The 14,978-nt window shown below is 43.1% G+C and overlaps 1 protein-coding gene across 5 annotated transcripts in view; it reads right to left on the reverse strand.

The window, feature by feature from the left end:
- The window catches only part of mlip (muscular LMNA-interacting protein), a 48,865-nt gene extending 42,550 nt beyond the window's left edge, over window positions 1–6,315 (reverse strand). For 2 of the 5 annotated variants that reach the window (XM_029765371.1, XM_029765373.1), the window contains exon 1: window positions 6,149–6,310. In XM_029765371.1, coding sequence (XP_029621231.1) covers window positions 6,149–6,247 — 99 coding nt within the window. In that variant the 5' untranslated portion in view covers window positions 6,248–6,310. Of the gene's footprint in view, window positions 1–1,309; window positions 1,399–6,148 lie in introns of those variants that run through there. The other 3 variants (XM_029765376.1, XM_029765372.1, XM_029765375.1) reach the window with 3 other exon arrangements.
- Window positions 6,316–14,978: the final 8,663 nt, after the last annotated feature.

Consider the following 14,978-nt stretch of genomic DNA (forward strand, 5'->3'; position numbering starts at 1 on the left):
TAGCTCTGTGGTAAGGGTTTCTTCTTATGTTGTTGGCCAACTGTTCTATGAGTGGTGTAAATTATTATTGAATCAAATAGATAACGGAGGACTAATTGATAACTGAATTGATAAATTCAGCACCAAATTAATTAAAACAGTGTAAATCATATAAAAGAAGAACCATTCAATCGTTTCTTTTGTCTCATGACCTTGGAATATTTAAAGTACATTTTAAATGTTCAGTTACATTTCCCACCATTTTTATCAATTTGAATCACTACAATAACATTTGCCACCACATTCATCAAATCCACTAAACTTTTATCATTGAGGTCCATATGGAGAATGGCTAAATACGTTTTCATGTCTGGATTCATCCCAACCATTCAGGTCGCATATGGATTTTTACCAAAAGCAGGTGAATGTGTATTGTATTTATTATGGATCGCCAATAGCAAGGCAGCAGCTACTCTTCCTGTGGTCCAGCAAAATTAAGGCAGTTGTACCATTTTAAAAACATTACAATACATTCACAACAGATTTCACAAGACACTAAGGGTGTGCCCTCAGGCCACTACTATACTACCAAATATCGACAACACAAAATCAATATCTATAGTGTGTATGTTATCGTGTGTGTGTGTTATCGTGTGTGTGTGTTATCGTGTGTGTGTTATCGTGTGTGCGTGTTATCGTGTGTGTATGTTATCGTGTGTGTGTGTTATCGTGTGTGTGTGTTATCGTGTGTGTGTGTTATCGTGTGTGTATGTTATCGTGTGTGTATGTGTCTGTTCCGGGGTTTAAGTTTCTTCACATCGTATCAAATAATATGTAAACAGTAGTCTCAGCCAAAAAGCATGTATGCTTTATCCTAGGAACCTTACATTTTATTTTAACTGTGTGTTCTCACATGTTAGCCCCTGTCTCTCTATTTCCTCTGTAGTCACAACAGCGGGTAAATAAATGATTTAAAGGTTAAGGCAGGCATTTCCTACTTGCCAGTTAGGGCTCCTCTTGAAGGTTTAATTGCTGGGAGTATTGCCACGGTCATACCGTCCTCACAGATCATATTTCCCCCACTGTGGGGCAATACAGCCAGTCATTTCACTGGGCCTGCGCTCACACAGGTATTTCTCCAGAGAATTCATGGCACATACCCTGACCAATACCAAACACCAACAAGAAACAGTAATAGATCATTCCCAGAAACAGACCACCCCTGTTGGTGTCCGTTATAGATAGAGTCACACATACACCCACTATTGACTGGATGTTCACTTTACTCTAAACATTTCAAGATCAAGACCACAGAGAAAAGTGTACTTACATGGAATTGCTTGGAGATTATTTAACCCAGAATTGTAGATCTACATTATGGACCGCTAAGCAATTTCTAGTTTCAGGGGATTTGGCATCTCCATTGAGGCTAGAACATAAACAAGTGGGTGTGTCACTTCGTCAAGAGTTTAATTACATCCAAACACTGCCCCTCCTTCAAAAGTAAATATACAAATATAACCATCTGCCAGCTGCTCCGTAAATACGCTGCTGAGACCAGTCTGTCTGTCATAACATGGTGGATATAGGGTTTGTATGCGCTCTAGACAATCACTTTCTTCGGCAAGAAAAAGCGTTCCTATTTTAGAGAAAACGTCTCTGTGATCTGGTGTGTAAGGCAGTAGCACACTAGACATTTAGATTACCTCTCAATGTCACGGAGACCGTTGGTTGACATTCCATTTAGGGTCCCATAAAGTTATGATGTGACATAGTAAGACATTACATGGACCAAACACATTAGAATGCTGAGCTCCCAACACGTGATGCCAACATAATAGATAAATTACTTTCTATACAGCATCTGTGCCAAGTAGAAACTGGCTGTCCCCAGCATGCAGACTGTGGTATAGGAGGCACAACTCAATAAAGATCTATTCAATATTCAAGTGAGGCAGAAGTAAAGGCAATCATCTTTTTTGGACTTTTGAGACATGTTTCTCTCAAAGCGCAATTCAGCATCTACTAGTGAACAGGCCTTCAGTAAGTATAGTTCTTTACAGCACAAATTGTTCCATCTGGTTTGAATCAATATCTCTTACTGTAGACACATGCTGACAGGAGTACGAATATTGTTCTACCAATTCTTCCTGATCTGTAGCCTCAAATGTACACAGCTGAGAGAGGAATTCCGACCGTACTACTTTAATTTAAAGCAAAGTAATGAACAACAGTTAGGCTAATGAAATTCACAAGCAGTTGAATTCCATTCAATTATATAAAAGTAATTCATGTATTTAATTTCTGACAGCTAATGAAATGCTAACTCTTAACATCATCTCCAGCATCACCCCAACATCAACATATGTGAAAATGGCGTGTTTCTGTCACGGATCCCTCCGGAACTGTCATTACGCACACCTGGTCCCTATTCCCATTTGATTAGTAATTGTATAAGTCTGCCCTTTGTTCACCATTGCCTGTCGATTATTGTTCCAATGTCCGTTGGTTGTGTGAGTACCTGTGCTGTGTTGTTTTGGATTTCGTGCTGTGTGTATTGCGCAGATGATTCTGGGTCTCGTCCCGTGTGGTATCATTGTGCGCTTGTGTTATTTACTCGAGGTACTCCTCGCTCTTTTGTTTGGGTTTCAACCCTGTGTTTTGTATACGTGTTTGTTTGGTCTTAGTCCCTGTGCCTTTACACGGCACACTGTAGTTTGGGTAAAGAAATAAAAAATAACTTACGCATTCCTGCACCTGTCTCCCGATCCCTTATACCAACGTGACAGTTTCTGTGTTTTGTAGTTAAAAAAGTTAGCGGTAGCAGTAGTAAATCACTGAAGAAGTTGCTAATGTGTAGCATGATTCTTTCTGTTGTGATACGGCGACTAGATAGTGAAGACTAGATGAAATGTATCATAAAATGTACTATACAGCAATAACCTGTGTGCACGCAGAGCTGACAAATGCACTGACATTTTCAACCTCTCCTCTGTAATCCCCACGTTTCAAGCTGACTACCATCATTCCTGTCCCCAAAAACTCTATTGCATCCTGCCACAATGACTACCGCCCTGTAGCACTCACATCTGTAATAATGAAGTGCTTTGTAAGGCTGGTCATGGCACATATCATCTTCATTTCAGACACCCTAGACCTACTCTAATTCGTATACCACCCCAACAGATCCACAGAAGACGCAATCTCAATCACACTCCACTCTGCCCTCTTCCACCTAGAAAAGAGGATTACCAATGTGATGATGCTGTTCATCGACTACAGCTCAGTGTTCAACACTATAGTGCCCTAAAAAGCTCATCAAGTTAAGGACTCTGGAACAAAACACCTCCCTCTGCAACTGGATCCTGGACTTCCTGACAGGCCGCCCCCAGGTGGTAAGAATAGGTAACAACACATCTGCCACGCTGATCCTCAACACGGGGGCCCCTCAGGGGTGTGTGCTTAGTCACCACCTGTACTCCCTGTTCACCCAGGACTGTGTGGCCACGCGTGATTCCAACTCCATCAAGTTTGCTGACAACACGACGGAGGACGGTGGTAAGCCTGATCACCAACAGCGAGACATCATACAGGGAGGAGATCAGAGACCTGGCAGTGTTGTGCCAGGACAACAACCTCTCCCTCCACGTCAGAGTGGAGAGGGTCAAGAGTTTCAAGTTCCTCGCTGTCCACATCACTTTACCTGACATCATGGGAAAATCAAAATAAATCAGCCAAGACCTCAGGAATAAAAAATGTAGACCTCCACAAGTCTGGTTCATCCTTGGGGGCAATTTCCAACTGCCTGAAGGTACCACGTTCATCTGTACAAAAAATAGTACGCAAGTATAAACACCATGGGGCCACGCAGCCGTCATACCGCTCAGGAAGGAGACGCGTTCTGTCTCCTAGAGATGAACGTACTTTGGTGCGAAAAGTGCAAATCAATCCCAGAACAACAGCAAAGGACCTTGTGAAGATACTGGAGGAAACAGGTACAAAAGTATCTACACTGCTCAAAAAAATAAAGGGAACACTTAAACAACACATCCTAGATTTGAATGAAAGAAATAATCTTATTAAATACTTTTTTCTTTACATAGTTGAATGTGCTGACATCAAAATCACACAAAAATAATCAATGGAAATCCAATTTATCAACCCATGGAGGTCTGGATTTGGAGTCACACTCAAAATTAAAGTGGAAAACCACACTACAGGCTGATCCGACTTTGATGTAATGTCCTTAAAACAAGTCAAAATGAGGCTCAGTAGTGTGTGTGGCCTCCACGTGCCTGTATGACCTCCCTACAACGCCTGGGCATGCTCCTGATGAGGTGGCAGATGGTCTCCTGAGGGATCTCCTCCCAGACCTGGACTAAAGCATCCGCCAACTCCTGGACAGTCTGTGGTGCAACGTGGCGTTGGTGGATGGAGCGAGACATGATGTCCCAGATGTGCTCAATTGGATTCAGGTCTGGGGAACGGGCGGGCCAGTCCATAGCATCAATGCCTTCCTCTTGCAGGAACTGCTGACACACTTCAACCACATGAGGTCTAGCATTGTCTTGCATTAGGAGGAACCCAGGGCCAACCACACCAGCATATGGTCTCACAAGGGGTCTTAGGATCTGATCTCGGTACCTAATGGCAGTCAGGCTACCTCTGGCGAGCACATGGAGGGCTGTGAGGCCCCCTAAAGAAATGCCACCCCACACCATGACTGACCCACCGCCAAACCGGTCATGCTGGAGGATGTTGCAGGCAGCAGAACGTTCTCCACGGCATCTCCAGACTCTGTCAAGTCTGTCATGTGCTCAGTGTGAACCTGCTTTCATCTGTGAAGAGCACAGGGCGCCAGTGGCGAATTTGCAAATCTTGGTGTTCTCTGGCAAATGCCAAACGTCCTGCACGGTGTTGGGCTGTAAGCACAACCCTCACCTGTGGACGTCGGGCCCTCATACCACCCTCATGGAGTCTGTTTCTGACCGTTTGAGCAGACACATGCACGTTTGTAGCCTGCTGGAGGTCATTTTGCAGGGCTCTGGCAGTGCTCCTCCTGCTCCTCCTTGCACAAACGCGGAGGTAGCGGTCCTGCTGCTGGGTTGTTGCCCTCCTACGGCCTCCTCCACGTCTCCTGATGTATTGGCCTGTCTCCTGGTAGCGCCTCCATGCTCTGGACACTACGCTGACAGACACAGCAAACCTTCTTGCCACAGCTTGCATTGATGTGCCATCCTGGATGGGCTGCACTACCTGAGCCACTTGTGTGGGTTGTAGACTCCGTCTCATGCTACCACTAGAGTGAAAGCACCGCCAGCATTCAAAAGTGACCAAAACATCAGCCAGGAAGCATAGGAACTGAGAAGTGGTCTGTGGTCACCACCTGCAGAACCACTCCTTTATTGGGGGTGTCTTGCTAATTGCCTATAATTTCCACCTGTTGTCTATTCCATTTGCACAACAGCATGTGAAATTTATTGTCAATCAGTGTTGCTTCCTAAGTGGACAGTTTGATTTCACAGAAGTGTGATTGACTTGGAGTTACATTGTGTTGTTTAAGTGTTCCCTTTATTTTTTTGAGCAGTGTACAATGTAGAAAATAGTTTTAAAAAAATGTAAAAACTGGAATGATTAGGTGTTCAAACTTTTGACTGGTACTATATATATATATATATATTTGGTTTTTATTAGTTGTACTATTTTGATATTGATTACTGCACTGTTGGTTAGAGCTTTCAAGGTAAGCCTTTCACTGTACTTCGCATGTGACAATAAAACTTGAACTTAAGTCTTCCCCAAACAAAGCAGTATGCTGTGTGTCACAAATGAGAGTTCAAATGAAAGTGCATGGGGGGGGGGGGGTTTCAACCAAGGTCATTGGCAGCACAACCCTTAAGAAAAAAGATTGCAGTCACAGTGCAGTATAAGTGCAGTTAGAGTGCAATATAACTACAGTATGCTGCAATTACTGCGCCCAAAATACCACAGTCGATTGCAGTTACTGCACTTTTACTGCTGTTTCAAAACTGCAGTCTTTTTTGTAAGGGAAACACCTTACACACTACTAGGTGTTACATATACTAGCCTTAATATGTAAAACCTCTTCAATATGACTAAGCTGCTACTTCCTTTGTTCTTTACCGAAGTATATTGATTCCCTTCTTACCTTTCCCTGGCTGTCATTTGAGCTGTCACTCTTCTCCACATCTTGGCATTGTTTATGTCCAGGTAAAGGTGAAATGCTCTCAGGGTTACAGAGGTCCATTCGGCTACACACTATAATTCAGTTAAGGCAACTTTTCCATATGGAGTCCTAACATGTATTACCCTGTGATAAGTGCTGAGCAGCGCTGGCTTCCATTTATAGACACACAAAGCCACAAATAGCTTGCAGACGGCATCCAGCCTGCAGGGCACCGATAACTATAATGATCATGCCATCGCTAGCAACTGTGCTCTGTGCCCCCGGGAATGCATGGCCACAATTGTATTTGCTCTTCTCTCAATTCAAATTTGTCCAAGGGGGTCCCTGGAGCGGCGGTCTCCGAAGGTGTAGTGATGACCAAAGACAAATGTTTCACCCACTTCCCCACAGTTATATATACAGTAAGTCTGTTCCCATTAAAACAGTCATAGACAATTGCACAAAGAATAGTGTAGAGCAGGGGTACTCAACTCTTACCCTACGAGGTTCTGTTCTACCTGAATTAATAGCACACACCAGGTGACCCAGGTCTAAATCAGTCCCTGATTAGAGGGGAACAATGAAAATGCAGTGGAACTGACTTTGAGGTCCAGAGTTGAGTTTGAGGGGTGTAGAGGAATGGTCTTAATGTGATAAAGTCTAATTTGGGGAACTACTTGTTAATTCTTAGTCAACAAAAAACTAAAGAGTTATAATTGTAACTACAATTATCATTTCAAAGGCAATTGAGTTATTTAAATGAAAGGGCGATGCAGTCTGAGAAGAGTAGATTCTTTATTAAACAAAGATTTAAGAAATAACCAGGACAAAGCAATGAATCTTATAGGATGAATAAATAGCAAAGATTTTGTTGCAAAATGGTAGTGTAAACAATTCAGAATAGAAAGGGAATAGGATGAAGGTTAAAAGGTTTTGCCTATTTTACAGCATTTTGATTAAAAGGATAAAAGCAGGATGATTATTTGAAAGTCCTAAAACTAACAAAGACAGGTATTTCTAAGAGAAAAATTATAGCCTAATAGAGTAACAGGTACATCGCAGTCAAATCGCTATTTATTTTATGTTCGTATTGTTAACTTGCATTATTTTTTATTGTTGTCGCATTGTTGAGAAGGAACCTGCAAGTAAGTATTTTGTTGGACGGCGTATACCAATGGTCTTCAGAGAACTCGCCATGCAAGCAGAGTCCAAAACAAAGGTATTCAGAAGTCCAGTTTCCCCAAGGCTTCTCTGGTAGGTAGCCAAAAATCGTTCTTAATGACCACAACCACGTCTGGTCACCGATCCTGAACACAAGGACTGGTGTTCACACGTTCAGTTTATAGTCCTGGGACAGGAAGAGGTGAGGTCTCCGGTCAGGAGAGCTGCGATTGGTTCAAGTGACGGAGTCCTCTACCATTCATCGCCTGCATGGTTCTGTGTCATTTTAGAGTTCATAGATGTTCACATGAATGCGAGTGTAACGGCAGTCGTAGAGAGGGGACCAAAGCGCAGTGTGTTGATTGCTCATGATGAATATTTATTTTAACTCAGAACACAAAAGAAAAAATAACAAACAGCCAACAGTTCTGTCAGGTACAGAAACTAAACATAAGACAACTACCCCCTAACAAAGGTGGAGAAAAAAAACCTACTTAAGTATGATCTCCAATTAGAGACAACGAGGACCAGCTGCCTCTAATTGGAGATCATCCCAAAAGAAAACAACATAGAACTACAAAACATAGAAAAACACAAAACACCCCCTGTCACGCCCTGACCTACTCTACCATAGAAAATAACATCTTACTATGGTCAGGACGTGACAGCGAGAGTACTTTGTACACTTTCATAAATTCTTTAAGGGCAGAAAAACATCACAACACACATTCTAAAACTGTCTTATTGCACACATATCTCAACACTTTTAACCCTGTCATTTTCAGTCCGTTTACACTGTTTGCCTGAGGATTTTTTATTTTTTTTTAGGCACTTTGTGTGCAGTCCATGGATTCCAATAGAGAATCTCCTTGGCTGAGCCGTAGTCATCTTCATCGAGGACCCTGCACTGTTTGTGTCTCCTGTCTGACTACCGTTTGGTTTAATAAGGCTGATTGTCCTGGACATTATCCTATGCTGGTAGGTGTGAAATAGGCATAAGGGGGAAGACGACTTCTGCTAGGAACTTGCTGTGAGTGGCCCCCCTCTTCCTGTGTTGTCTGGCCAGTGAAAAGGGGTCCTTGCATATTCTCCTTGTGGTTGACATCTGTCTGGCGAAGATGTGTGAAGCATAGAAATAGAAGGAATAGAATTGGAATCTCTAACCCTGGCAATTTGACTGGTAAACACATTTTTTGTAATGTCAGTTGAGTTGACTCAACAAATCACAGCACAGATCAAACGGTACACTTCCCGATTTTCATTCCTGACATTGGTACACTCAAAATGGTTGCCGGTCTACCGTTTATGCCATCATTGACTTGAACAGGGGCGTCCATTCTATTCATTCTATTTCTATGGTGTGAAGTTGACGCTCCTCTACAACTCCCCCCTGTCGGACATCCTTCGAGGGCTGGACCATTGAAGCTGATGGACAAATATGGCGGTGTCGCTACTACAGCAACCTTTCTGTAGCCACTTTTGCAGTGCAATTTGTACCCACTGAAATCGTATATGATCCACTTGGTCCTGTATGTTGAAGGGTGCATTCATTTCTTTCCACTGTGTTGTTGTAGTCTGAGCATGCAGATAACCAAGTTAAATGGAATGGAATGCTAGTAATTCAGATCTGATTGATGGTGCTTCAGGCGAGCACATTAGAAAGCTGAGGTAATATCTTTGTCAGGCTGGCTGGCTACCAGTTGTATCCTGCCTGTACTTTGTTGAAGCAACTTTGGCAGCAATTACAGCCTTGAGTCTTCTTGGGTATGAAACTACAAGCCTTCTCCCATTATTCTCTGCAGATCCTCTCAAGCTCTGTCAGGTTGGATGGGGAGCATAGCTATTTTCAGGTCTCTCCAGAGATTTTTGATCAGGTTCAAGTCTGGGCTCTGGCTGGGCCACGCAAGGACATTCAGAGACTTTTCCCAAAGCCAGTGCTGCATTGCCTTGTCTGTGTGCTTAGGGTCGTTGTCCTGTTGGTAGGTGAACCTTCGCTTCATTCTGAGGTCCTGAGCGCATATAATTTCATCCATTTTAGAATAAGGCTGTAACGTAACAAAATGTGGAAAAAGTCAAGGGGTCTGAATTATTTTCCGAACGCACTGTACATTTGTCGGATGACTAATAAACAAGGGGGTTTTCATTCAACACATTATTGACTAAATAATGAATGCACAAGGGAGTGTGATTTATTGTGGTCTATTGCTGCAGACTGTATGTATGAGGAGAAGCCTCACCTTACATCCCACTTCCCCCCCATTTTAAAATACCTGTCTGACTCTGCTCTTCCAGATTTAAGCAGATAGCAGGCCTATTTATCTACCCATGAAGTAAGCCAAATCGGCCTGAAGCCTGACAGTAAATAGAAGCAGCAGACTGGTGCTCCTGACTGAGTATTCTCAATATGATAGGCCTCTTAAAACAAGTTCATTCTCGGTTTGGGAGTAGGTTAGGCCTCTATGTGTCCTCCCCTGCCTGTCTGTGTGTCTATGTGTCTGTCTGTCTATGTGTCTATGTGTCTGTCTGTCTATCTGTCTGTCTGTCTATGTGTCTATGTGTCTGTCTGTCTATGTGTCTATGTGTCTGTCTGTCGGTCTGGGTTACTGTCTGCCTGCTAGTATGCCTGTCTCCCCTGCCCAACCGGCCTGTCTGTCTGACTTCTGACCAGCCAATGAAAGCAAACCTTGGGAGGTCAGTCTAATCCCCTAAGTGTGCCACATTTCTCCTTTATCACAGCTGTCCCTGTCCATCTCTGCTCAACCATCTCCCTGCCTCCCCCTGTATGGGACTGGGACTGCAATACAACTAGCAAGGGAGCTGGTGGCCTGCCACTTATGTCATAATAATTGTGTTTATACAGTATGTGCAATGCCAGATATCTGCAGACAATGTTTAATGCCACACAGTGTTTCACTTCAAAATCACAGTGTTTTTCTTTCGGTTGGATTTTGATCTTTCATCAAGAGGGGGGACGGGAATCACCAGACAATCACCTAAAGATCAAAGTGAGTAATGTGTAAGCCAGGAGACTCAACATGAACTCTTAATGAATCATAGCAAAGCTTCATGATTTGATTTTGTAAACAAGGCTAACGAGAGAGCTAGTGAACAGGCTTTGAATTAGCCTCCCTCTAATGAGTCAAATGTGAAGGAACTCTTTTAGTAGCACTTTAAGGGGAAATCTGCAGTTGCTACATCCATTTTCTGACATATAGAATTAACGATAGGTACCCATTGATTCTTGAAGAATATAACTTATAAATGCCTCATTAGATTGGTTCAACTGTCGTACCCCATCAGAACCCAAAATATAAGATTGTTTACCATGTTTGTAAACAAAGTAAAAGTAAACAAACACTTTATAGCCTCAAAACATGATTAAAACTATCATTGTGATATCATGGATGGCCAGTCCTCTGTCTATGAATTTGAGAGTGGTTTCTCCAGGCCCATCCCTCAGCTTTTTAGCGAAACAGTGGCTGGGAAAATGCTTTGTTATTGTTTCAACTGCTGATTGCCACTTTGAAATCATATTTTAATGGTCCCAGCTACTCAGAATCCTCGGAATGTCCCAACCCCCCATTGAAGTTCAAATGTAAAATGTTTAGGGTTAGGTAAGGGTTATGGTTAAGTTAAGGCAGGGGTTAAGGTTAGGGTTTAGGGTAGGGATATCCCAAGGATCCCGGATAGCACTGGATCAACCAAATGTATTGCCTAAACCCAACAGAATGGTCATTTTTGGGAACATGCTGACAGAATAACACACAGGCCGACTAAATTATTTTCATCCAAGAAAGTTGGTTAAAAGTAATTTAAGTAACTTGTATCTGCTCATGCGTGTTGCCAAAAGGGTCTGATTACATATCTTGCTTTAAGCAGAAGTAGACATTATTTATTCATTGAATCTTAACCATATCTTTCTCCTGTAGGACGTGCCCACATTCCTCAATTGGTGACATATGCTGCAGCCCTATATTCCTCATGACTGTCATGTCTGGCTGAAGGTCCTGTGGGCTCAAGGAAATGTTTTTTCATTTAATCTATTTTTAAGAGCTGCTGTAATTAAAGTAATCAACATATTATAAAAAGAAAGGTTTTCCTAGTTTGTGATTTAATTAGTGAGTAGGTAGGTACCATAAATCAATGGCTTCTTGGCAATAATTGTGTATATTACAGATTATGGGTATGTGATTGATGTATTTCACTGGACTGAGAGGTTATTTCTAATCCTACCTGAATGTATTCCTATGTATATCAGGGTCAAACCCTGCCTGTATTCAGTCAAAAACACTTATGTTTATGCAGCAAGAAAACAATGTCATGTGTATGCTGCAAGAAAAAAGAAAGAATTGCATGTACAAATAAAAGATTTAGGTCAAACGCTTAATCAACAGTGACAGATACTGTAGGCAGACAATTATTGGGACGAGTCATTGTATGAGTGTCCAGTTGATATTTGTTTTATTTTGTATTTGAAGGAGTTGACGTAGTTTCAGTTCTTGAGGTGGTCTGGGAGAACGTTCCAAAACAACAGACCTCTTTAAGGGATGAAAAATTTACCCAATCTTGTACGGGGAAAAAGTGGTGTATGGAGCAATGTTCGCTCCAATTTTTCATGGCACTGAGCAAATGTCAGGTCTGCTGAGCGCAAACTTGAACGTTGTGAAAATTCTATGCAACTTCCAGAGCGCGTTTACTGTGAACACTGAGGCTGTAAATACTTTAACTTACAGTTTTAACAGTGGGGAAGTAGGCTACTGTGGCTATTTTATCATAATATCTTATCCAAGAGGGCGTAGCAGTCAGACGTCTTTGTCTTTTCGTCTTGTCGTGTCCCATGTATATATATACATATTTTCTTCGCATATCTTTTAATATATTTTATTCTAAAATACTAAACTTCAAAACACTCTCCTGCTACCCGCCTCACCAATTAAAAAAAAATATATTATTTACCTCAAATCTGAAATCCACAACAGAAGCTAGCCAGAGGTTAGCCAGTTCACTGGCTAACGTTGGAGTTCAGCTAGCCACAGTTGGCGGTCATCAGCTATCCTTTAGCTCGAAAAGCTATTGCCAGTTTTGTACAGCGCGACTCAGACCAGAGCATACCGGACCTATTTTTTCTCCATATCCCCAAATTTCTACCGCAGGCTCTGGACATTTACACCTGGATGTTGCAGCTAGCTAGCTGCAACCCGAGTGACTATTGGCTAATGTCGGTCCCGGAGCTAACATCAATTATTCCGGAGCTAGCCAGCTGAAGAGTTCCATTAGCCACTCCTGGGCTACAGTCACCTATCCGGACCCGTTTTACTGCCGATGCGGAGCCCCATCGGGCCTTCACGGCTGGACTACCGACGTTATCTGCCCGAGGGAGTTATCTAACTGGCCCCTCCGTTGCGACGTAACCTGAACGCCCATCAGCGGCCCGCTAATCGTTAGCTATCCTATCGGCTGCTATCTGAATAGGTCTATCGGACAATTTTCTTGGGCTACTATAACTATAACTATTTTGGCAATTGGACTGGTCCCTCCTACCACACGGAACCCCACTAATCTACCGACGGAAACGCACAAGGTGGCTAAAAACAGACCTCCCTCGATCTTCCGCCAGATAGCTGCTACCTATGGCCCAGCTAGCTGTCTGAATCTCACGGGACCCTTATGATCACTTGACTAAACATGCCGCTCCTTAATGTCAATACGCCTTGTCCATTGCTGTTCTGGTTAGTGTTTATTGGCTTATTTCACTGTAGAGCCTCTAGCCCTGCTCATTATACCTTATCCAACCTTTCAGTTCCACCACCCACACATGCTATGACACCTTCTGGTTTCAGTGATGTTTCTAGAGACAATATCTCTCATCATCATCACTAAATGCCTAGGTTTGCCTCCACTGTATTCACATCCTACCATAACTTTGTCTGTACATTATACCTTGAAGCTATTTTATCGCCCCCAGAAACCTGCTCCTTTTACTCTCTATTCTGGACGTCATAGAAGACCAATTCTCATAGTTTTTAGCCGTACCCTTATCCTACTCCTCCTCTGCTCTTCTGGTGATGTAGAGGTGAATCCAGGCCCCGCAGTGCCTAGCTCCACTCCTATTCCCCAGGCTCTTTTGATGACTTCTGTAACCGTAATAGCCTTGGTTTCATGCATGTTAACATTAGAAGCCTTCTCCCTAAGTTTGTTTTATTCACTGCTTTAGCACACTCTGCCAACCCGGATGTCCTAGCCGTGTCTGAATCCTGGCTTAGGAAGTCTACCAAAAACTCTGAAATCTTCATCCCTAACTACAACATTTTCAGACAAGATAGAACGTCCAAAGGGGGCGGTGTTGCAATCTACTGCAGAGATAGCCTGCAGAGTTCTGTCCTACTATCCAGGTCTGTACCCAAACAATCTGAACTTCTACTTTTAAAAATCCATCTCTCTAAAAACAAGTCTCTCACCGTTGCCGCCTGCTATAGACCACCCTCTGCCCCAGCTGTGCTCTGGGCACCATATGTGAACTGATTGCCCCCCATCTATCTTCAGAGCTCATGCTGCTAGGTGACCTAAACTGGGACATGCTTAACACCCCAGCCATCCTACAATCTAAGCTTGATGCCCTCAATCTCACACAAATTATCAATGAACATACCAGGTACCACCCCAAAGCCGTAAACACCGGCACCCTCATAGATATCATCCTAACCAACTTGCCCTCTAAATACATCTCTACTGTTTTCAACCAAGATCTCAGCGATCACTGCCTCATTGCCTGCATCCGTAATGGGTCAGCGGTCAAACGAACTCCACTCATCACTGTCAAACGCTCCCTGAAACATTTCCGCGAGCAAGCCTTTCTAATCGACCTGGCCCGGGTATCCTGGAAGGATATTGACCTCATCCCGTCAGTAGAGGATGCCTGGTTATTTTTTTTAAATGCCTTCCTCACCATCTTAAATAAGCATGCCCCATTCAAGAAATTTAGAACCAGGAACACATATAGCCCTTGGCTCTCTCCAGACCTGACTGCCAAAACAGAAACATCCTGTGGCGTTCTGCATTAGCATCGAACAGCCCCCGTGATATGCAACTTTTCAAGGAAGTTAGAAACCAATATACACAGGCAGTTAGAAAAGCCAAGTCTAGCTTTTTCAAGCAGAAATTTGCTTCCTGCAACACAAACTCAAAAAAGTTCTGGGACACTGTAAAGTCCATGGAGAATAAGAACACCTCCTCCCAGCTGCCCACTGCACTGAGGATAGGAAACTCTGTCACCTCCGATAAATCCACTATAATTGAGAATTTCAATAAGCATTTTTCTACAGCTGGCCATGCTTTCCACCTGGCTACCCCTACCGCGGTCAACAGCACTGCACCCCCCATAGCTACACGCCCAAGCCTTCCCCATTTCTCCTTCTCCCAAATCCAGTCAGCTGATGTTCTGAAAGAGCTGCAAAATCTGGACCCCTACAAATCAGCCGGGCGAGACAATCTGGACCCTTTCTTTCTAAAATTATCTGCCGAAATTGTTGCAACCCCTATTACTAGCCTGTTCAACCTCTCTTTCGTGTCGTCTGAGATTCCAAAAGATTGGAAAGCAGCTGCTGTCATCCCCCTCTTCAAAGGAGGGGACACTCTTGACCCAAACTGCTAC

The sequence above is a fragment of the Salmo trutta genome, chromosome 10 (genome assembly GCF_901001165.1).
Source record: "Salmo trutta chromosome 10, fSalTru1.1, whole genome shotgun sequence".
Classification (NCBI taxonomy): domain Eukaryota; kingdom Metazoa; phylum Chordata; class Actinopteri; order Salmoniformes; family Salmonidae; genus Salmo; species Salmo trutta.